Source organism: Colobus angolensis, unplaced genomic scaffold, assembly GCF_000951035.1.
Source record: "Colobus angolensis palliatus isolate OR3802 unplaced genomic scaffold, Cang.pa_1.0 Scaffold383, whole genome shotgun sequence".
Classification (NCBI taxonomy): Eukaryota; Metazoa; Chordata; class Mammalia; order Primates; family Cercopithecidae; genus Colobus; species Colobus angolensis.
Genome location: NW_012117188.1, coordinates 234626 through 257905, shown reverse-complemented (window position 1 = coordinate 257905; position 23280 = coordinate 234626). Strand labels below are relative to the sequence as shown.

Here is a 23280-nt window from a genome sequence, read left to right as displayed (position 1 = left end):
TGGGGAATTTTGAATACTTAGAAAAAAATCGATATTTGAGAGGTGGTAAAACTTCAACATTTTTCTACCTGGTTCAAGCATCTAACATGTATAAGACCTAGAAATAATCTACATTTAATAATTTAGCCTATAGTAATCTTAAAGACTTTTAAATGTGGAGAGTTATTTTAATGAAGATTTGCTTCTGAAAGTCAATGCTATGGTAAAAATCACATTCCGGTATTGCTTCTGAGTATATTTTACTTCCTTGTCAAAAGTTGCAAAACACATACAATCTAACATATGATGTTTTCCCAAGGGACATTGGATCGTAAAACAAAGACAAATTATAACTTGTCTAGAAACTAATAAAAATAAGAACTTTATTGCAAAGCTTGAGGAATACAATTAAAATTATAATCAGGATAATAAGAGAACCTTAAGTGCTTTTATTACTTGAAGAAATGATACATTGACCACTTCTGGCTTGTGTGCATTCCTTACCTGTCTAATGGATGTAGGGGGGCATTGTTGAAGAACTTGCAGCATTCGGTCATACTAGCAACTGGGATGGGTATCAGCACTGGAACAGATGATCATGGTTATTGTTAAGGTCCAGATAGAGCAGTTGGCTTTTATTTGGGGGTCATATGACATATATCCTTAAGCCCTAGAGTTATCTTGATAAATTCACATTATGAAAGCAATATGGGATTGGGACTGGGTGAACATGAGTTTTCCATCTCCCATTTTATCCTCTCTGTTTCCAGACCTCTTCTGTCTAAACTGAATGCCAGGCAAAATCATCAGTATTTTACATTTACCGTTCTCTCTGCCGTTTTAACCAGTGCAGTGGAATTATTTTAAGTAAAAGGCAGAGTTTTAAACTTTGTTTCCAATAAATTCAACACTACCCATATTACCATTTGACAACTCAGGTAGATCATTGGAGTATTTCTACTAATACTTCATTTATAGAGAATTATTAGGGAATAAGATATTCCATCTATGACTTTTTTTACATTATCCAAATTTAGCTATGTAAGTACCAACTTCTAAATATAGTTCTGAATAGAAAATTATCTAATCAATCTTTCTACATTTGTGCATAAGGAAAATAAATAGGTTCTGCATGAAGGCCTGACACAGAATCCTCATAAGCTTTGATTCAAGTACATGTTTTAGCCATTCACTATTTGTTTGGCATATTTCTGGATTATAATTGTAGTTTAGGACAGATCTAAATAACCAGACTCTCAAAAATTAATCCACAAATATTACAAAAATTGCTGTATTAAAAGGCAAAATTTTTCTTACTTTTTTACTGCCATAACTTTGTGAAAACAAACTTATTACTCTAACACTTAGAAACTTTATCTGCTAACATAATTCCATCATGAATGTAACTTCTGCTTATAATAATGTAGTTTTTAGGACACTTAATTTTTATAAATCATGGCTTTCAGGTTGGTGAAAAATGAATGGTTTATTTATAAGCATATTGGAAAGCTTTGTAACTTTAGTCCTGAAGGATCTGACTGTATTTTTAGAAATTGTGCATAGGACATCTCTAGGCTTGCTATCTGCTTCTTAACAAAATTAATTAACACCATCCAACAGATTAGGAACAATAAGAAAGAAAATAGTGCAATAAGTTCAACATATTGGACTTTTAAATAGAGGAGGCATCTTTTATGGGGATTCGATTACCTCTTTCTGGAGTCTGGGGAAAAGACTTCAGCCAGGTTTTTTTCTGACTTGTTCTGTGACTTCAGGTGATGTATTTAGCTTTTCTTTATTGAACAGTATTTTCCTTTTTTTTTTTTTGAGATGGAGTCTCACTTTGTCGCCCAGGCTGGAGTGCAGTGGCACGATCCCAGCTCGCTATGCAACGTCCACCTCCTGGGTTCAAGCGATCCTTCTGCCTCAGCCTCCTAAGTAGCTGGGATTACAGGCCCACGCCACCATGTCCAACTAATTTTTGTATTTTTGGTAGAGATGGGGTTTCACCATGTTGGTCAGGCTGGTCTCGAACTCCTGACCTCATGATCCGCCCGCCTCACCCTCCCAAAGTGCTGGAATTACAGGCATGAGCCACCACTCCCAGCCCCTTTTTTGTAAAGGAGAGCTTGTTATACATTCTGCAAGTACTTTTTAGGTGATAAGGACTATCTTTATATAATTGAGTTGATTAAAAGATGTTCAGTATGAACAAAGTAAATCATAACAAGAAAAATAAGAATACTAAAAAATAGAAATGGTATATCATTTGTCATAGAGCAAAGGTCCAGTCTGTATTTCTGATTTTCTCAAACTGGTAATAATATGATCAAAGAACATTGTTCTAAAAAGTCCTAAAGACCATGTATGATTTTTTTTTTCCAAAGCTCTATCAGAATCTAAGATGTCTAGCATCAAGATAGGCTTATCAACATAATGAATTGGATAGTAAAGTTTTTTTCATTGAGAATAAAAACAAAAATCCCATGCATGCCGTTCTTAGATTTATCTTATTTATTCAGAGACTAACTCATGACTTTGTTATGCTAGCGTACTCTGTTCTGGTAAGTGTTGGATTCTGCGAAGAAATAAAGTTCAGTTACTATAAGAAAGTAAATCATTGCTGAAAACAAAGCAAGATTCATTTGACTCTCAAATTTACTTGTTTTCTGAGTCAGATTTTGCAAAGCCTTTTAGCAACAGGCTTAAAGAGTTACTAGGAAATCCGTGATGGAAAAAAAAAAACAACACAGGAACAGGCCACATATTGAGTTTTTAAAATAAAGTTTTTATTGTAAAAATTAAAATTATTTTAGATTCACAGAAAAGTTTCAGAGATAGTACAGAGTTTCCACATTCCCCCCACCCAGTTTTCCAGGATCCAGTTCAGGGTACTGCATTCATTTTAGTTATCATAGCTCCCTAGCCTTCTCTGATCTGTGCCAGTTTCTCAGTCTTTCCTTGTTTTTCATAACTTTTATCAGTCTTGAAGCATTAACTGGATGTCCTGTAGAATGTCCCCCAATCTGGATTTGTCTGATATTTTTCTCATAATTAGATGTAGGTTATGGGTTTTTAGAAAGAATATCATAGAAGTAGAGTGCCCTTCTTATATCAGGGGTTATAGGATATCTACATTGCATCCCTGGTGATGATAATCTTTATTACTTGGTGGAGATAGTACTTACCAGGTTTGTTCACTATATAAAATTACTGTTTTTTCCTTTCCCTACTTTGTTCTCTGTGGAAGCAATTTAGTACTTTTAGCCCACTCTCAAAGGTCTGGAGGGGAATTAAGCTCTACCTCTTGGAGGGAAACTGTGATAAGGAATATATTTTGTCTTTGACCCCCAGTTCCTGACACAGAGCTTCTAAAATGTTTGGAATTTCCTGAGCGATAGATAGGGCCATAGGAGCATTTTTGTTGTGCATAATAAGCCCCTTTCAACCATACCTGAATTTATGCTAATATGACTCTCGGTGGGCCCTTAAATAACTTCAATATGGAGCTGTTTGTCAGACAGACCACGACATAATTACAGAGCCGGAAAGTTCAGCCCCACACACAATCTCTAGGAAGGAGAGAGGTTCTGGAGATTGAGTTCAATCACCAATGGCCAATGACTTAATCATGCCTGTGTAATGAAATGTCCATAAAAACCCCTAAATGACAGGGTTCTAAGTGCTTCTGGGTTGCTGAACACATCAGCCTTCTGGGAGAGTGGCATACCTGCATACAGCATGGAAGCTCTGTGCTCCCACCCCCAAACCTTGCCCTGTTCATCTCTTCCATTGGGCCATTCCTTAGTTGTCTCTTCATAATAAACCAATAATAGCAAGCAAAATGCCTTCCTGAATCCCTGTGAGCTGTTATAGCAAATTATTGAACCTGAGAGGGGGTTGTGGAAACCTCTTAACTTTATAGCTGGTTCGTCAGAAGTACTGGTGGCCTGGACTTGCTGTCAGGGTTTGAAATGGGGAGCAGTTTTGTAAGACTGAACCCTTAACCTGTGTGTACTGTGCTAACTCCAGGTAGTTAAGAGTCAGAAGTGAGTTGAATTGTTGGGCACTCAGCTGGTTGCAGAATTGCATGGTATAAGGAAAAAACCCATATATTTGATGTCAGAAGTGTTGAGTATAAACAGTTGAAGGGGTATTATGTATTTTGCAATTCTCCTGGAGGAAAGATTTGTCTCTTCTCTCCCATTTATTTAATCATTTGTTTATATCAATATGTTCTCAAGTATGTTTTATATTTTGGTTGTAATACAGTACTGTGTTTATTTTATTTATTTATTTATTTATTTATTTAGAGACAGAGTCTTGCTCTGTCACCCAGGCTGGAGTGCGGTGACGTGATCTTGGCTCACTGCAACCTCCACTTCCCGGGTTCAAGCGATTCTCCTGCCTCAGCCTCCCTGGTAGCTGGGGCTACAGGTGCGTGCCACCATGCCTGGCTAATTTTTTGTATTTTTAGTAGAGATGGAGTTTTACCGTGTTAGCCAGGATGGTCTTGATCTCCTGACCTCGTGATCCACCCACCTCCATTTCCCAAAGTGCTGAGATTACAGGCGCGAGCCCCTGCACCTGACCCCGTGTTTATTTTTATGCTCGCATTGTTCCAGCTATAGTCATTGGGAGCTCTTTCCGGTTTTCTCCTGTACCCCTTTGGTGTCCTTCCATTCTTTTTGTTTTTCATTGAGCACTTCCTTACTTTCTGCTACTACAAGATGCTCATCTTATATTTCTTGTGCCCCTAGAGTCAACTTTTTCTTCAAAAGTCATTCTCTAATAAGAGAATGACATATAGAAAACCAAGATCCTAGGTGCTAGGTGTGCTTGTAGCTACTGGCCTATCGTTGCTTCTAGGCCTTCTCAATGGACAGAGCTATGTAATATATGCACACATACTAACTCATGCTCATGCAGTTTTAAATAATAAACAACTTTTCATTTTAGACCATTTTCCTAAGGATAGAGGAAAAAAGTAACTCCTTACTGAATAACAGTCTCAAGGTGATATCAACAGAATGTGCTTTCCTCCAAATACCAGACCTAGAAAATGGCATTCTTAGAATTAAAAATAGTGACATTTCAGCAGTTACACCTCACCACCAAGTATCTGCGACACTTGAGTTCCAGATGAATGTGAATGAGGTCATATCTGCCATGTAGCCATATAGTAATGTTGTAAAAGGAATAAAGTCCTCTCACTTACTGTAACTCCTGCTTCTCATCTGAGAATGTACTAGCTTTAACATGTACCTCAACATAGGTCCCTATAAAATGAAATGGAAGTAACCAGGGATTTTATTCACAGGGATTTTAAAATACTGTTTTTTCATACATTTAACATTCATTCCTGGTACTATGAATGGTCGAAGTTATTGAAAACATCAAGATCAGAAATTTAAAAGGTCTCCTATGAAATTCAGGGAGTTGAAACATTGGCCTATCAAGAAATAAGTTAAACTTTGCATATTCCTATATATCTTTTACCTCTTCTGATCTTTCTTTGTATTTCACTTTGAAAACAATTTTCCATTCTATTCTCAGCTTTTCACTTTTTTGTGGGGGGTGGGGTGCAGTTGCAGGGGGATAGAGTCTCACTCTGTAGCCCAGGCTGTAGTGCGTTCGTTGTTGCAGTCATGGCTCAGTACAGCCTTGACCTCCTGGGCTCAAGTGGTCCTCCCCCTTCAGCCTCCCAAGTAGCTCATACTACAGGTGCATGCAACCACACCCAGGTAATTTAAATTATTATCATTATTATTATTATTGTAGAGACAGGGTTTTACCATGTTCCCCAGGCTGATCTTGAACTCCTGGGCTCAAGTGATCTGCCTGCCTTGGCCTCCCAAAGTGCTGGGATTGCAGGCTTGAGCCACCATGCCCAGCTGTTCTCAGTAGTTTGATTTCTGCACCACCAAGTTCTTCACCAAAGCTTTTGCTTTACTACTACTTTTCTCTAAAGACACATCATGTTTTTTTCCCCATCTTAGGGATTGCCTGCACAGTTGACTTGAAAAGATTAGGTAGAAATTAATGCTCTTTGAATCTCCTGTTATATCTTTCAAAAATATTAACTTTGTGGCAAATCACCCAAAGTCGTTCTTTTAACTGGTTTTGGTGTTGAAAGGAGAAATTGTGTTTTTCCTGCCTGTGATGATAGGACCCTCCCAGAGTGACATTGCTCTTCAGCATTCTCTGTTGCTCCCAGAGATGGGTCATTCTCACAAAGAGGATGTGCTTTTCCCTCTTGGGACTCAGACCTGAGACTCATTCCATGCCCCGAGTCTGTGTGGAATGATGTTACATAGGAGGCCCATGGTTCTCCTTGTCCTGAGAGTAGGGTATGCTTTCTTAGCAAACCAGAGGTTAGACCTGCCTCCACATATGAGAAGCACTGGATCCCTATTTCATAGAATAAGACTTGCACAGGAGGAACAAATTAAGACTCCAACACAGAGTTATCAATTTGCCATGAATGTCATAGCTATTAATTCCCAGTAGGTACTTAAGCAGTCATTAAACGGGGTCATCAACTGAATCCAGAGGACATCGTGAGATAAACAGTAGTTATTAATTTAATGTAGAATCAAAATACTTTTGTATTCTTCCACCCAATCCTATAATACTTGCTTAATAGGGCACATACATTTATTATACATAGCATGCTCTTTTGCAATTGCTCTTAACTGCTTTTTTTTTTAATCTTTAAAATTTATTGTCTGTGTTATTTTCTGATCCTTTCTATTGTGGAAAAAACACTGGTAATGATTTTGATTTATTAATGTTATTTCAGTCACTGTCTGTTTTTTTTTTTTAATCTCATCCAGCTGTCAGTGATGGCAATATAATTACAATAAGTCTAATTGTACTCTTAGAGCTTTGCAGACAGTGGGAGGAGGTGATGGAGCAAGTGTGTGCTGCCCATGGTTGTAGTTCTCATTCCCTCCGCCTTCTCCCCAGCCAACCCAAACCCTCTTTGAGGAATCAGAAAATAAACTTTCTGAGAACAACTATTTCCTAATGGCAAAAGAAATAATAATAATTTCATATTCCATGTGAACGAGTTGTTGAGATTAATATATTTTAGTACATGCAGACACATAAATGATGTTTTTCCATTTATATTTTAGTTTCCTATTTTGTAGTGACTATTGGAGACCTAAAATTATAAACCTTTAAAAAATCATGTGATAGTAATTGTGATCTTTTAAACCTCACCATTAGAGCATAGGTTGAACCAACCACATGAAATTCCTATATTTGCAGGTCATACTCCTATGTGGGCAATTTCATATGATTTTAATATATTTCTCTCAGTGATTCAGTGGAAGGAAGAAAATAAATTATCCTTGAATTTAGTCTCGCTCTGTCACCCAGGCTAGAGTGCAGTGGCTGCTCACTGTGGCCTCAACTTGCTGGGCTCAAGTGATTTTTCTGCCTCAGCCTCTCGAGTAGCTGGGACCAAAGGCACACATCTTTATACACACATGTTAACTTTACACACACATGTAAAGTAAAGTAAATTTTTATTTTCAAATATTCCGCCTGGAATCAGAAAATAGCACATTTATCAGATCTAATGTATACAATTATCATAAAATCATTTTGAATTGATACACATCAGTTTTCAAATATGTAATTTTTTCTGTTTCTGGGTAGTATATAGGCCCAGAAGCTCCAGTGCTTAGCTGTATTCAATAAATTCAATTAAATAACTTAGAGTACCTTTTTATTTATCCTGAAACACTTGGTCAAGCTCTCTCCATCAATGCCTTTTTTAAGAGGCCTGATAAAACAAGGTGAACTCACTTAGCCAGATTGTCTGATGTTTATTTTCATCTCTATAGTATTATGAATAGACTCTATGAAAACTGCAACTACAGCTTCAGAACAGAGCTAGGAGTATGTTTTCCTCTTGCTGTCCATTTTCAAAATCTAACAAATAGATCAGAGTGTTAGTCTATGTGACCTTATACAACGAGCTTAACCAATCCAAAGTGCCTTAATAACAATGAAAAAACTTTGTCACATATTGATTGTACCTTAAGAAGAGAAAATACATTGGTTTCATAGTTCTGTTAACTTAATAAATACTTATTAATTTCCTATACAAAGGTGGAGTTAATTACCTTGTATAATTAATGACAATTTTATATGCATTGGAATTTTTTCCTGGAGTGATGAGGATTCGTAAGTGAACTATGGAGACTCTCTTGAATGGTATTTACACTTTACAAAATGAGATAAATTGGTGTAATTAATAGCTAGGAACAGAACTCATTTTTCTTATTTGAAGTTAATTGATTTCTTTAAGAATCAAACCTATTACATTTGTGACATTTTCTAACCTGCATAAAGTGGTTGGTCTGGACTGTCTTACAATAGATGAATGAAGACTCTGATCATGGTAATAAAATGAGTTTCACTTACACCAGGATCATTTTTGTTTGTTCAGGTTCATTTGCAGTAAACAATGTGTTAGAGAAACTTGATGTGGTTTTGGTATAGTTTCTGGTATAAACTAGTATAGATAGTTTCTGTAAAGTAAATTTTTATTTTCAAATATCCTGCCTGAATCAGAAAATAGCACATTTATCAGATCTAATGTATACAATTATCATAAAATCATTTTGAATCGATACACATCAGTGCTTCTGTTATTTATTATAATGGAATTTATTCTTTTGCCCTTCTAAGGGAAAAAATGAACTTTACCCTTTGTGAATGTTTGAAAGAAAACAGAAGTGGTAGCTTTAGGATTTTGGAATTTGCATTTTTTATTTCATTTGGCCGCAGAAACATTGAGAGTGTTTTCAAGACCTATGAGCTATTCAAAAGCAGGAGTTTTGTATGCTTAGTGAAAAGCACAGAACACCTAATAGGTATTAAGTAGATGCTTAGTTAATGACTAATAATTGGGGTATCCAGTTTCTTAGGACTTTTCCTTGGGTGTCTTATAAATGATTTTTCGCCCCACTTGAAGAAACAAATTCAGTGTACTTCAGATATTTATTAAGTAATGTTTATTTAACATTCAGCACTGAAGAAGATATAAAACAAAAAATGTCCTTAGTAGGGTCAATTTTGAAAGACATCATGTTCTCTTCTCTATAACTCTGCGACTTCCTGAGGTGAAGTTTTAATTTTACTTTTTATTTTAGCCACTTCTTTTTTTTCTTCTTGCTATTATTTTCTCTGTAGATAATGTCCCTAGCTTTGATTACTCTCATTAGTACACCTTAATATCTTTTTGATTCTGTATTTTTTAGAAACAAACTTTTACTTGAAGATGGAATTCAGTTTTACTTAAATACGTACTGAAAACAATCTATTATGTATCAGTAACTGCACTGGGTTGAAGATGAACAGGGAAGGCAAAGGACTTATAGTCTAATAAATAATGAGCAAGGGCTGGGCATGGTGGCTCACACCTGTAATCCCCGCACTTTGGGAGGCCAAGGCAGCGCGATCAGCTGAGGTCAGGAGTTTGAGACCAACCTGACCAACATGGTGAAACCCCGTCTCTACTAAAAACACAAAAATTAGTGGGGCGTGGTGGGCACTTGCCTGTAACCCCAGCTACTTGGGAGGCTCAGGCACGTGAATCACTTGAATCCAGGAGGCAGAGGTTGCAGTGATCTGAGATCCCACCACTGTACTCCAGCCTGGGCAACAGAGCAAGACTCCGTCTCAAAAATGATAATAGTAATAATAATGAGCAAGATGATATCTTACATCTGCGATAGGTGATTTTTTTTTTTAATTGAGACAGGGTCACTCTCTGTCACCCAGGTTGGAGTGCAGTGGCTGCTCACTGCGGCCTCGACTTGCTGGGCTTAAGTGATTTTCCTGCCTCAGCCCCTCGAGTAGCTGGGACCACAGGCACACATCACCACATCTAGCTGAGTTTTTTTTTTTTTTTTTTGGTAGAGATAGGGTCTTTCTCTATTGCCCAGGCTGGTCTTAAACTCCCGGGCTTGAGTGATCCTCCTACCCCAGCCTCCAAAATGTCCAGATTACAGGTGTGAACTGCCATACCTGGCCCTTTGACAGGTGATCTTGATTAGGCGGTAAGGCATAGGCACTGATTAATCAGAACAGATGTGAGAAATCAGAGCACTTGTAGTCATAGTTCCATGGGGTCTTGGAGGCTCCCTGTTGTGTTTTTAATTGCTAAATTTGCGGGGAAGAATGGTTAGAGAGAAGGGAGAAGGTGTCTCATAAGGGAGAGGTCATGACTACTTGTATGGCCTTGCCACTACCTGCCAGTACAACATCAGCCCTGATCTTAAAGCTGTGGTAAATTTTAAAATGGGAATATTCAAGGATGCTGTGAGAGGTTCCTAAAATAATCATGTCGATAGCGTGGGACAGAGATCTGTGAACACTTCCTGAGAGAAGTCATCATGATTTGATACAAAAAGAATAAGCCAAAGCTCACTTGATAGTATGAAGGAGAAACCTCAAGGCATGTGGGAGCCATATGCTGTGTACAAGCAACTCACTATTTCTGGCATGGAAATGGGAGCTGGGGTGTGAGGAAATGAAGAGGGGAGGGGCCAGGTTATCACAGGCCTTGAATGCCAGGCTGAGGTGCTTGGACTTTATCCTGAATGACTGAAGGGTTTTATGCAGAGGAGCAACTTATTCAGATGTGCATTTTAGAGAGACGGTTTTTGTGGCTGCAAGTTGGACAGAGAGGGACAAAGCTGGACACAGGTTGACCAGTAGGAAGACTACTATAACTCTTTAGGGAGAAATCATGGGAATCTTAGCTAGGATGAGAAAAGGTCAAGTTCAAGAAATGTTGGGAGAAGTGGAGTTCTTAGTAGTTGTGTGACTGATTGGATGTGGATTATGAGGGAGCGGCAGGAGACAAGGAGGTTTCTGATTTGGATCTTGAGGTGAATGATTGGCCATTAACTGATCTAGGAAATTTGCAGGTGGGTGAGATTTGCCTTTATTAAGATACTTAATTTAGTTGGGATCATATTGAGCTGAGGCTTGTGTTAATATAACAGAAGTTTTTATTTCTCATTCACCTAGAACCAAATGAGTATCCCTAATTGTCAGTCAGCTCTCTTCTGTGCAGTACTTCAGGGACTGAGATTCTTTCCATCCGATGGCTCCACCATTTTCAACTTGTAGTTTGCAGAAGGTAGAAGAATGTGAGGATTGTTCTTGCAGGGTTTTATGGTCCAGCCCTGGAAGTAGTATACATCACTTTCACTTTCCATTGTCCAAAACTTATTCCATGTGACCAATTGTAACTTCAAGGAAGGCTGGAAAATGTAACCTAACTATGAGCTCAGGAATAAAGGAACAATTTTGGGAATTAGTTAACAGGATGTGCCACAGGGTGACAGGGACACTTTTGGATACTGAAGTCTGAAACTTGGAGGAAAGACCTTAGCTGGAAATGTGGTTTTAGGACTCATCAGAGATGGGGCAGTTTATATCGTGAAACTAGATGAAGTCACTCTTGGAGAACAAGTAAACAAGAGCTGCAGACAGAGCTGTTAATTTGGCCAACATATAAAGTCTTCTGAGAAAAAGGATGCTAGGTAGAAAACTAAAAGCCTCAATAGCAGTAGGAGGAACCAGGACCATAGAAGACCCTAAGTGGAGAGTTTCAAGGAGTGAATGAAAGACACTATGATTGCAGTAGATAGATATAGGAATGTAGTAAAGTAAACCCACAAGGTGTCTATTGAATCAGATGATTAACTATTAGAGACATGATTGAGTAGATTTCTCACTTCAAGGGCACAGTCAAACAGAAACAAGATTTTGTCTCTCCAGGGAATTAGCAGAGAGTAGCTGTGGAGAGAGGATGGAGAAACTGAAGGAATGGGGCTAATTGATGACATACAGGGTCCCTGAGAGAACAGGAACAAAAGAGCTTATTAAAATAAAATTTTGAGTTTATCAGAATACTGCTCTTTTGACATGCTTTTTTGAAAAGCCCATATAATGATTGATAACTGATTTTTATTGTAAGTAATTTTTCTAACCTAACAATAGAGAATATAATTATATTTCTCGTTCCATATTAGTTGGTTTACATAATCAATTCACCTGTCCTAGAAAATGCAATTAATCTTTGAAAAGAACTATTTTTGGTTTTTTAAAAGAAAGTATAACACAGAAAAGAGAAATATTCTTATGTAACTGTGCTATAACTTTGCTATATTATGGCAAATTTTAAGTCTCTTATTTTTCCTAGAGAAATAAGTTTATAACCTGTGTATGTTTAAATTAATGTTATCTTTCTCAGTTTTTTTTCTCTCCTACTCTTTAGCTAGGAGCATGCTTAGAGGACTATTTCTTTTATAGAGCATTTTTTAATAATGGGGAAGACAGATATAAAGAGGCTTACATTTGGATTGAGGGTGGGTACTTAATGTTCTGGTATTTAATACTGAGCAACAAGAGCTAGTTTTATTCATAAATCATTCTACAACCATCTTTCTCTTTGACTTCCAATAGATTCACACTTTCTACTATGGCATATAGCATTACTTTAAAATGCTTTAAAAATTGTTTCTATGTATTATAAATTATTTCTCATTTAAGACCGGAATATTTAGAGGTAACATCTGGAAATGAACCATTACTGTTTATGTACTAATGATAAAGGTGATGGCAAGAATGATTTTCAGTGTGTTCCGTACTTTATTTTAAATAGCATTTTACAGAACCTTTCAAATGCATTCATTTTTCCTTTTTGTAAAATCCGTAAAATATCACCAAAGATCATGTTTGCAACTTGAATTCCTGTTTTTTTTTTGGAGGGGGGGAGTCCAATGTAATATTTATACTTTGATGCGTTGACTTTTTAATGTTACTGCATTTATAATAGTTTTTCTCTTACTTTCTTTAAAATTCTAGTATTAGGAAATAGGATCAAAGTAGATGAAATTATTGATATCAGCTTAAATCTATTTTCTAGAAAAAAGTGAATCATCATATTCATCTTTTATTTCTAATTCCTGTCTTGGTGCCTGGTTTATAATAGCCTCTGAGTAAATACTTGTGAATTGAGGATACTTGAATCAGTATCTTTAGAAAGGTTGTACAATTGTTGTAATGGAGTATGCAGCATTGCTAGCTCATTTTATTGCAGAATCTTTCCTACTTGATATCAGGGTCAATCCTTAACAGCAAAAAGATGAGTTGGCTATGAAATGAGCATCCAGCAATCATCTCTCCATTATGCTAGCCAGAACGCATTTCAGAACTAGAGTTGCATCATTTAAGAAATGTATGTTTGCTGATGAGATTTTAAAGAAAGCCATACTTTGTGTCATGCTGGCCCAATGCTTCAATCATGCCCAGAAGCTCTTCTTCATTATAGGCCTATTTTCCCCAAGTATAACTTTCCCTCTGTGACTTATTTAAAGGTATATTTTTAGCTCCTTAATCTCCCCGTTTTATCAGCTTCTTGTTTTGTATGTTGAATAGGATGTTGAATTTTGGGGACGAAGATGATGGATGGGGGTGGAATCTATATTCCCCTGTTCAGCTATTCCCTTAACTTGTAGTGCTCTCATCTTCTCAAAATTTTTTCCATTCATTCATTCTCTCACTCATTATATTCACTCAGAAATCATGTTGTACCTCTGCAAAATGTCAAGTAGTGTGTTGGACATCTGGATAGAAAGGTGAATTACTGTGCTTAGCACAGCATCTGGCATAGTCACCTCACTCAGAGAGCAGTAGTAAAATGTCCCCTTAAGAGCCTTGCTCAGATCCCCTTCCGTTGTGCAGCTATAACAGTTCTAATTTGACACTGAATTCTCACCCTTACATATAATTGGGGTGCCACTTTAATATATTAGTCATACTAGCTTCTGTAACAAATAAACCCTTCAGTTTGAGTGGCTTAGCACCCTGTGCACTTATGTTTTACTCATATTGAATGGTGCAATGTGATTCCAAAGAAGTGGGCTGTACAACAGATGGTCCTTTAAGGACCAAGGCTGAAGGAAACTTGACCATCTTCCAAAGTCGCTTTGGATGTCAGCATCCAGATTGCAGAAGGTGAAAAAACATGAATTGCATGAAAGAGATTTTTGTAGGCCAGAGCTGAAAATCATAGATATCACCTCCATTTTTTCCATTGTCTGTAACTCAGGCACATGGCCACTCCTCGCTGGAATAGAGATCTGGGAGATGCAAGTAGTGGCATCCCAGAAGAATGCCTAGCTAAGCTGGAGTGAAGCATGATGATGCATTTCCCGCTTTTGTCAGGGAGTATGCCTTGTATAACCCTGTTTTGTTTTCCTGCTGGCATAAATAGAACACCTTTTCTTCTTTTTAGTAATTGACTGTTTCAGAAATCCTTTGGGAATTAAAATGGAAGGAAATGTTTTATTTTCTGTTTCCAATACAATGAACACACTAAAAGCAGGAAAACCAGATATTTGAAGGTTTTCCTGTAACCTGCTAGAAATGCCATTAGAAGATACTGCTCGTATATTTCACAGTACTGCTCTTCCCACCTGACGGGCTCCTTTTGTGAATCCTCTCATTTGTGAATCTCCCTGAGCTACTTCCTTCCTTGCCTGCTTCCCCAGCCACAGTCAGCAATTGCATCCTCAGTGTTATACCTTTGTTGGTTTAATTCGTTCATCCACTCACTCATCCAAATATTTATAATGGAGAGGAGAGAAAGAGGGAAGGGAGGAAAAGAGAACAGTTGAAATTCACTGTGATTGCATTACATACCGAATAGTGCAAAGGCTTAGGGAAAAGACACTTATCTCTACTTTGTGATAGGAGAGAGATGAAAATGTTCCTTTTAGAGGAAGAAATTGTAGTCTGAGTCTTTTAGTATTCATGGATACTTTTCCTTCCATAGGCAACAAGCTTTTCCAGGAGAAGAACCTTGTTCTTCTCTAGCACCCTAGTATAGAGCCACACTTAAACTAGACATTCAGTAAGTTGAAGTGATTGAAGATAAGTGAATACATTTATAAACTCTATTTATTACACATTTGCATATATCGTCTCATACAGTGCTCACCACAGCTCTGTGGTAGGACAGATATTCTTATTCCCGGTGTATAGATAATGAACCCAAATTCAGAGAGATTTGGTGTTTTGCCATTGCATAGTTAACAGGATAGATCTCAGGTGTTCTGCACCTAATCTTGTGCATTTTTCATTCTTGGAAAAAAAGCATTAAATTTAAGAATCAAAATAGTGCTGTAAAGGTGGTAACATGTGCTTTGGGGATGAGACATCAAGCCAGCTGAATCTGTTTGAGTGAAGGCTATTCACTTATATTGAGTCAAGAGTGTTTTCAACAAAAACAGACAGCTTGGTCTACCATGTTTTATAGTGTGTTATATTCTTGCCAGCACAGTTGTTCATACCCTGCAGGGCCTCTATACATATTTCTAAACTAATTGACAGTAATTTAAAATGTATAAATCAGATTCATCTAAATTGGACAGGCTTCCTTCTCGTTAGAGGCTGGCATAAGGTTTTACCTATGTAACCATTGTGGCACAGGGGACAGAATTTGCTTGTGGTATTCTAATTCAGGGACTTTTAATTCAAGGAGTTTTTAACTCTCTAGCTTGGTTTCTGGTTTCGCTTGGTTTCGCCCCCTCAGTCTGCCAAGGACACTATATATAGAAGTTGAGGCTGCTTGGATGTTCTTACCATAGCAGATTGACACATTTTATCATAGGGTTGCTTTAGTGACTTTTGTTGCTCTACAAATCTCGAACTTTCTCATTAGAGTTTGATAGACATTGCTTGCTTCCATCTCTCACTTATTTATATTTTGTACCATATCAGTGTTCTCTACAGAAATATTATGGCCAACTTAATAAATTGGCCCCCAGTTTATTAGGGTTGCAGCTAAGAATGAAGGCATTGCTTATAGAAATTTAAAAGTATACATTTGCACATTATGTTCTGCTTCAAACTGTCTGAAACCAGGGTCATGTTGTACTCTGCACTTCTTTCCCCTGCCACCCTCATCCCTTGCCCCCTAGCTGTTGCCAGCTGCCATCTGTCTTATTTATTGACAGAGTCCAAACCACAAAAATGTGGTGACTACTTCTTTTCTTCATACTGCTCATCTAATTCATGTTCATGTTCTGTTTCATTGACCTGTAAAATGTCTCTGAAGTCATGGAATTCGAGACCCTGTTTTAAAGGCATGTTGAGTGCATTTCCTGATCTCCTTATAGCTCTACCATTATCAAAAAGGAGCTAAAAGCCCTCTAAGACTTTACTGGAAAATCAGCAAGAGGACTTGGGCTAAAAAATAAATAAAATGTTAAGGAGGTTTCAGTTCAAAGACATTTCTCTTCAATATACTTGAGTAAGAATCATTTTACCATCTCTGGAAACACTTGCTTTTTCCAAACTCTGTAACTAGGAGATAGAATAGATGGAGGGACTTTTTCAGAGCATGTGGTACATAAAAGGTGGTTGGTAAAATGTATAATGAAAGAAGGGATGGCCAGATGATCAAAAATAGAATGATAATGGTGAAATGCTCCTGAACTCTGTTTCTGTGTTCTGTTTTTGCTTAGCAAGCATGTTTTTCATTTTATTTTTCTAAGAGCAAGATAAATGCCAAGTGTTAGAAAGGCAGAGCTACCTTTCATATTAGCCATTACTAGAAAAACACCATTAATGCCTCAGTCTACTACTACATAATGGAATTTTAATCTGCTGGAAATCCAAGGGTACTTTAGAAAGTGCCCTTAATTGAAGACTCAGTAGAGTTGATTGTGTTTAAAAAGAAAGAAGTGGATGTCAGGGGTGTTTGGATTTCAATCTGATACTGTAATAATAGTTATGTCCCAGAATTCTGGAAAGGTTTTTAATTTTTTTTAATCCACTGATTGTCTTATTGCTAAAATGTCAAGAAAATCATATTAGCCACACTTAACAAAAGTGACGTAATGTTTATCCTGAGCTTTATCCTTCAACCACAGAATAATAGAATGACAGAATATTACGTTATAAGACTTCAAGCACTAAGCAATGAAGGACAATGAGTTTTTAATGATTCTAGTAGGTTATTTTTGCAAGTTAATTTTGTTCTGGCACATACAAAAGAAGTGAAAGATACAAAAGAAGTGAAAGATACAGAACTATTTATTTTTTGTTTTGCAGGGGAAGATGGTGAAAGGAATGGGAGGTGCTATGGATTTAGTGTCCAGTGCCAAAACCAAAGTGGTGGTCACCATGGAGCATTCTGCAAAGGTAACATATACTATGCTCCCTAAGTACTGCTTTTGGGAATTTACAATACATCAAAACCCAGTGTACCACCAGGTCACCTAACTGTGGATTTTATTTTCTCTGGCTCATTCAAGGTGATAGCATTTACATTTGAGAGAAAAAGATGACAAAAACATTTATTATTTAGCTAAATAGTTGTTTAACTTTGAGTGAAACCAAACATCAGCGTGTTCTTCAAATATTTGTCCTGCATACATATTAAAAGTAAAAGCTTTAATATCTCCAAAGGAAGTGAAAAGATGTTGGTATGGATGTATTGATTCAGGTTTTAAGATGGTTATAGTGGTTGCTATCTGGGAGTGAAATGAAAAGCCACCACAGAACATACATCTTAACAACAGTTATTTTCGTATGGACCATGTGGCCTTCACAGCTGTGAGATGCCGTATCCAGATGTTACAAAATAATGGACTAGGTGATAGCTCTTTTATTTTGATAAATCTTTAAATATTTGAGTGCCTATTTCATGCTAGGCATGCTAAGATGTGACAGCGACCAAAACTGGACAAAAATTACTGATCTCATGAAGCTTACATTCTTAAAATAATAATAGCTACCATTTTTTAGTGTTTACTGTGTGCCAACAATACACCAAGCTCTGTGTATGTGTATGAGCCCATGAACTTGATATCGGTGTTCTTAGTATGTCCAGAAACAGAGCTGTAGAGGTTAAGTAACTTGCCTGAAGTTATATTAGAACTAGTAGAGCTCTGATTAGACCTGGCGTCTCTGATTCCAAAGCCCAGCTGTCTCACCAAGGAATATCAGTATAAGTTTCTTCCTTGTTCCTGACTCAGTGTCTTTGAACGAACTGAGCTTAATTGCCTTCCTAACCTGAATCCATTGACTTCTGCTGATTTGAAAAGTTGATATTGAGTGCTTTCTTCATCTTCTTTGCCTTCTCTTCATCTTCCTTTATTCTTTATCATTCTTAGTTTTAAAATAAAATCTACCTCTTCTCACTTTGAGACCTGCTAATCTGAGTGGAAATGACAGTTAATTTGCCCTCTTCTTGTTTAGTGATGCAGCATTATGTTAAAGCACGGAACTAGAAGATTCACATCCCACCCGCTTCCCCTGGGGAAGTTTGGTTACAGAGAAATGAATGCCACAAAATGATTTTGTTGTGAAAACAGCTATAAATGTGTGTTATCATAAATTGTTTAGTAAACAGTGGGAGGTGAGCAGTGGTGCATAAATATGGAACAATAGAAATGGAACCAACACAGGTGACTTCTGAGAATGCCTTGCAAATCATCCAAAACACTTCATTTCAGAGGCAAGAAGATGCCAAGCATGCAAATCAAATCCAGATCTTTTCTGGAACATAATGTCTATTTGGAAAAAACTCTTTCAGACTTTCTTTTTGTTGTTAACCTTACTGTTGACACATGAAGGCACTGAAGTTCAACTTATTTTAGTTTATTTTTGTGTATTCATTTTTAAAACATTAGGCCTATATTTTGCAAATTCTTTTCTTCCCCCCAAGTCCTTTCTTTCTCCTCAGCTGGAATTTCTGGTAGAGGAAAATAAATGGTGCCATCAACTTCAGACTAGAAATATCATATTAAAGCTTTCCACAGAAGAAAGATCATATTTTTTACCTCTTTCCTTCTGTTAGTGGGGAAATTAGCATTGAGTTTTAGAACAGAATTGGAATCAGGTATTTTTCCGTAGATAAGTTTCATTTCAACAAGCCAATAAAACAATGTACTTCTGACTAAAATAATAGTAATGATTTATTCACACTTAACAGTTAACCTTTGAAAACTAATCAACAGTTTCTCTTCTCACCACCCTCTCATTTTACTTGTGGCCTTCGAATATGTAGCTGCTACTATTTTGTTAATCTGGACTCATGGTTACTGGCCCAGCTCACGGGAAGACAGGGAACCTGCTATATCTTTTTTGCATCTTTTGCTCTTGTTAAAAGTTGAGAGGAGCTGGAAAGGAGGTAGGGAAGAGAGGTTTTTCACTCCTGGTAACTTTTCCAGTTAAGGATCTGTTCTCTTAGACATGCCAGGTAACTTCTGCTGCCTTATGATTAAGTGAACAGCCTAGGGGAGCAATCTCTAAGGTGTTTTAAGACATGGGAGTAAAGTTTGCAAAGAAGGATTAAAACTTGAGAAATATAGTCTTGTATTCTTGTACTGCTGTTTTTGTTTGTTCATTTGTTTTGTTTTGTTTTTTTCTGTAAGTGGATGGAGCTATTAACTGGTTTTGGGGTAGGGCTACCTTTTTCCTTATCTATAGGGTTACAGTTAAGTTACAGGTTGTTTATAAATATAGCATTGCCTGACTGGAAAAATGTGTTTTTTGTTGTTATTTTAGTAAGACAAAGGAAACTCTTGCAACCAGTTACTGCCTTTAGTTCAAACTCCAGCAGCTTCTAAAACCTGAGACCTGGCTACCTATGGGTACTCCTCTGGAGTAACACTTGCCCTTAGACTACCTCTGCAACGTATGTCAGGCACACGGGACAGACTGGCATTGTAACTTGATTTTCATTTAAGTCTAGACATCAGAGTTCCAGGCAAAGTTTTAAAGTAGGCAAAATTTTTTTTGGTGTCCAGCCACCTTTCTTCTTAAGCTTCTCTTTCATTTGTAAGTATATCTTATCTTCTGCCCTTTAAAAATGAGAAGAAAGGAAAAGAGTAACAAGCTGAGTCCTTACCAGGTAGAGGTGCTGTGCTTGGCACTGCGTATGCTTAATCTCATTGATCCTCTGAAGTAGGGTTGAGATATGGGTATTAAGAAGCTTATCCAGGAAAGTGATAGAGCTCGAGTTTGATTCAGTGTGGTGCAGCCTGTGTTCATACTGCACCATGCCACATCCTCACAAAGCTACCTCTGCACCAGTGTCCCAGCCACACCTGCCCTTTCGGGAAGCTTCAGGGTTTTTTTTCCATTTTCCCTGGACAAAGCTCTCTTTGCTTAGATGAGACTTACATCAGCAACGTGTTTAAAAGAAAATAAAGCAAAAATCTAATTATATCTTCTGGTACCTATCTCCATTTCTTCCTTTTTGCATTAGACTCCTCCCTGTTTTATCCAGGCACACAGATAAACCCAGTGACTGGCTACATTTCCTAGCCTTCCTGTGCATAGATACATCCATGCTACCAAGTTTGGATCAGTGGGATTTGAGTATTTATGATGTATGTAATTTCTGAGGTATGTCTTTAAAGTTAAAGCCAATTGCATTAGATTTTCTGTGTCCCCTCTGTCTGATAAAGGCATTGACTGCAGCAGCAGCCTTGGGTACAAACCTGTAAACCATGTGCTGTGGGTTGCAGAGCTGCCTCCACCACTTGTATCCATAGATAGATTCCCCATTCGTTCCTTTATGGGTTCCCTCCAGAACTCTTTATAATGCCCTCTGCAGCCTTCTAAGGTGCCATCTGAATCTTTGGTACCAACTACTATTATTTTTCACTCAGTGGCTCCTTAATCATTTTTCCACACTAGAATCTTCTGATGAGCCATAGAACTATATTTCTAACTTCCTATTAGACAGCTCCACCTGGTTGTTCCACAGCCACCTCAGCTGCAACAAATTTCACCAACTAAATCATCACTCCCCCTAAATATGTTCTGCTTATTTGGCCCAATTAGAGAAGTGATCTCCCAGCTATCATTTTGCAGGGCATCCATGGTCCCTCTCTGCCCCTACCCCTACATACACCAAGCACTATAAATACTGCATCAACGTGACTCTTGCTGTCCGCTCCCCACTATATATTTCTACTCTGCTTATCCCTGTTAAGGCCTTCTTTACATCTGCATAGATCACTATCGCAGAATTCCAAAGGTCCCTGACTGCTGACTGCCCCTACGTCCTGGTAATCAAGCACACGATTGCCAGACTGACTGGTTTAAAACTAAAGCTGGATGGAGTTGTTGCTATTTAAAATCTGTAAACATAGTCAACACTGCTTGGTTCTACTTAGCCCATCTGCCTTTGCGATTCTCTCCCCAGCAGCCTACCTCATCCTTGCCCCCAGAACTTAAGGTCTACTAAGATCTAAGGAAAGATATCCTGATGTTTCCTCTTCTTAGGTGTTTCTAAATTCAGTGCCCACCCCCTCTTTATCTGACTTATTCCTACCTCTGTAAAATCACAGATGAATGAGTCAATGTTTTTTGAATTTGCTGGTTTAGTTCCTTCTGTCTTCTAGATATTGTGAATGACCAAAGGAATAGTCTTTGATGTTTTGTCTTGAATTTTGGCAAAATTATCTTATGAGTGTGGTAATTTATTTGTTTATTCAGACATAAAATATTTACTGAGGACCTGATATGTGCAAAGCACTATCACAGGCTCTGAGGAAATAAACAAAGAGATGTGGTCCTTCAGGCAGCCCAGTCTAATGGGGGTAGTCATGGAAATCAGTACTTAACATGAAAGCTGAGCAAAGCAGAGCCTGCAGAACCCGGCATCTCATTCCCAGTTCCATTGTTGGGGAGCAACAAAGAGGATTCCTGTGGGATGTACAGAGTATTTGCAGATCTGAGGGATGGGGCAGCTTGACAGGGATTAAGTTTTGCAGGAAATAAGAGAAGAGACACTGGTGTGCGGGAGGATGGTGCATGTTAAGAGATTTGTAATTAGGTCCCTCTTTTCAGGGAACAAAGGGAGAAATGTTGAGTGGGAAAAAATATACTCACACTTAAACACACACAGTGGCCACGGTGATTTTTTTTCCCCAAAATGTAAATGGGATCATGCTACTTCTTCGTCAGCTCAAAAACCATCAATGGCTTCCCATCTCACTTAGATTGAAGTCCAGAGTCCTTACTACTGTCTTCAAGACTCCCATGGTTTGTAGACTCCCCCTGCTTTGCCATCCCAACAACCTCTCTGAATTTGTTATCTCTTTTGCCCACTTAACTTCATCCTCACTCACTTCCTGAAAGTTTCTAGAACATCGTAAGAATATCTTGCCTTGGGATCTTTGCACTTTTTTTTATGCCTAGAGTGCTTTTTCCCAGCTATCTATGTGGTTCACTCCCTCCCTTCACTCAGACTCAAAATACCAGAGAAGCTTTCTCTGACTACCTTATTATATACAACAGAAGTCTTCCGTCTTCAGACGATCCTTCCTCCCCCTTCTTCAGCAGAATGCAAACTCCATGAAGACGGGCTCTGTTATAAGCACCAAGTAGAATACAACCTTATGTACATTGTGGTTGAATACATATTTGTTGAATTAGTTTTTCAAATAATCCACCTTGAACGTATAGAAAGCACTTCTAAGCTTTTCAAGTTGTTGCATACTTCTGTCTCCATTTTATCGTTATAACCCTCTCATGAGATGGTTCTTGATATTTTCTTTCTAGAGGCAGAATTTCATAGAGGTTAAGTTGCCCAATAAAATAGAAAGGAAAACCAAGCCCAGAGTCCATGCATTCTGCCTCTGGGCTTCCTTTTCCTTTTGTTAAGCTTTTCTGCTGGCAAGTACCATTACCACTAACAACATGAAGAATCTGTTTTGTTCTCAATATCATATACGGGAAACATGTTCCTGAGTATAACTTTCAGACCACAAAAGCAAAGGAATTCAGTTACCGTTGTCATTTAATGGCAACAAACAAAGCTTGGTTTCTTAATTTTGGAGACAAAATGAGAGCTCTATTACCAAAACAGGTTTAGATTTTCATATTACAGTAGGAAGTCTGGATTCTGAAGGGATAAAAAGAATAATTGTTATGAAGTTGAGAATAAACCTTGTGAATAAAAGAAGAAACCTTGTGTTTTTTAGTTTGGATTACCTTAATCTTAGTAGTGTTAAAAAGTATACTCTTATATAGCTTCACTTACTCTCTCCTGGCTTGTGCTGCCTTTATCATATAAACTGTAGCGATCTCTGTAGTCATCTGCCCATCAGAACGTATTTGTAATTGCTGTTTTATGCAACTGTGTTTACAGTCTTTTAAAGGAAATGTTATATTTCTGTATGTACCTTTATGTGTACCTATATTTGCTTTTAGATGACCTTTTATATTTACCTTTCCTGC

General features: G+C 37.7%; 1 protein-coding gene across 2 annotated transcripts in view; it reads left to right on the top strand.

The window, feature by feature from the left end:
* Positions 1-23280, top strand: part of OXCT1 (3-oxoacid CoA transferase 1) — a 138387-nt gene that overhangs the window by 86503 nt on the left and 28604 nt on the right. For both annotated transcript variants that reach the window (XM_011954462.1, XM_011954461.1), the window contains one exon: positions 17134-17223. In XM_011954462.1, coding sequence (XP_011809852.1) covers positions 17134-17223 — 90 coding nt within the window. The remainder of the gene's footprint in view (positions 1-17133; positions 17224-23280) is intronic.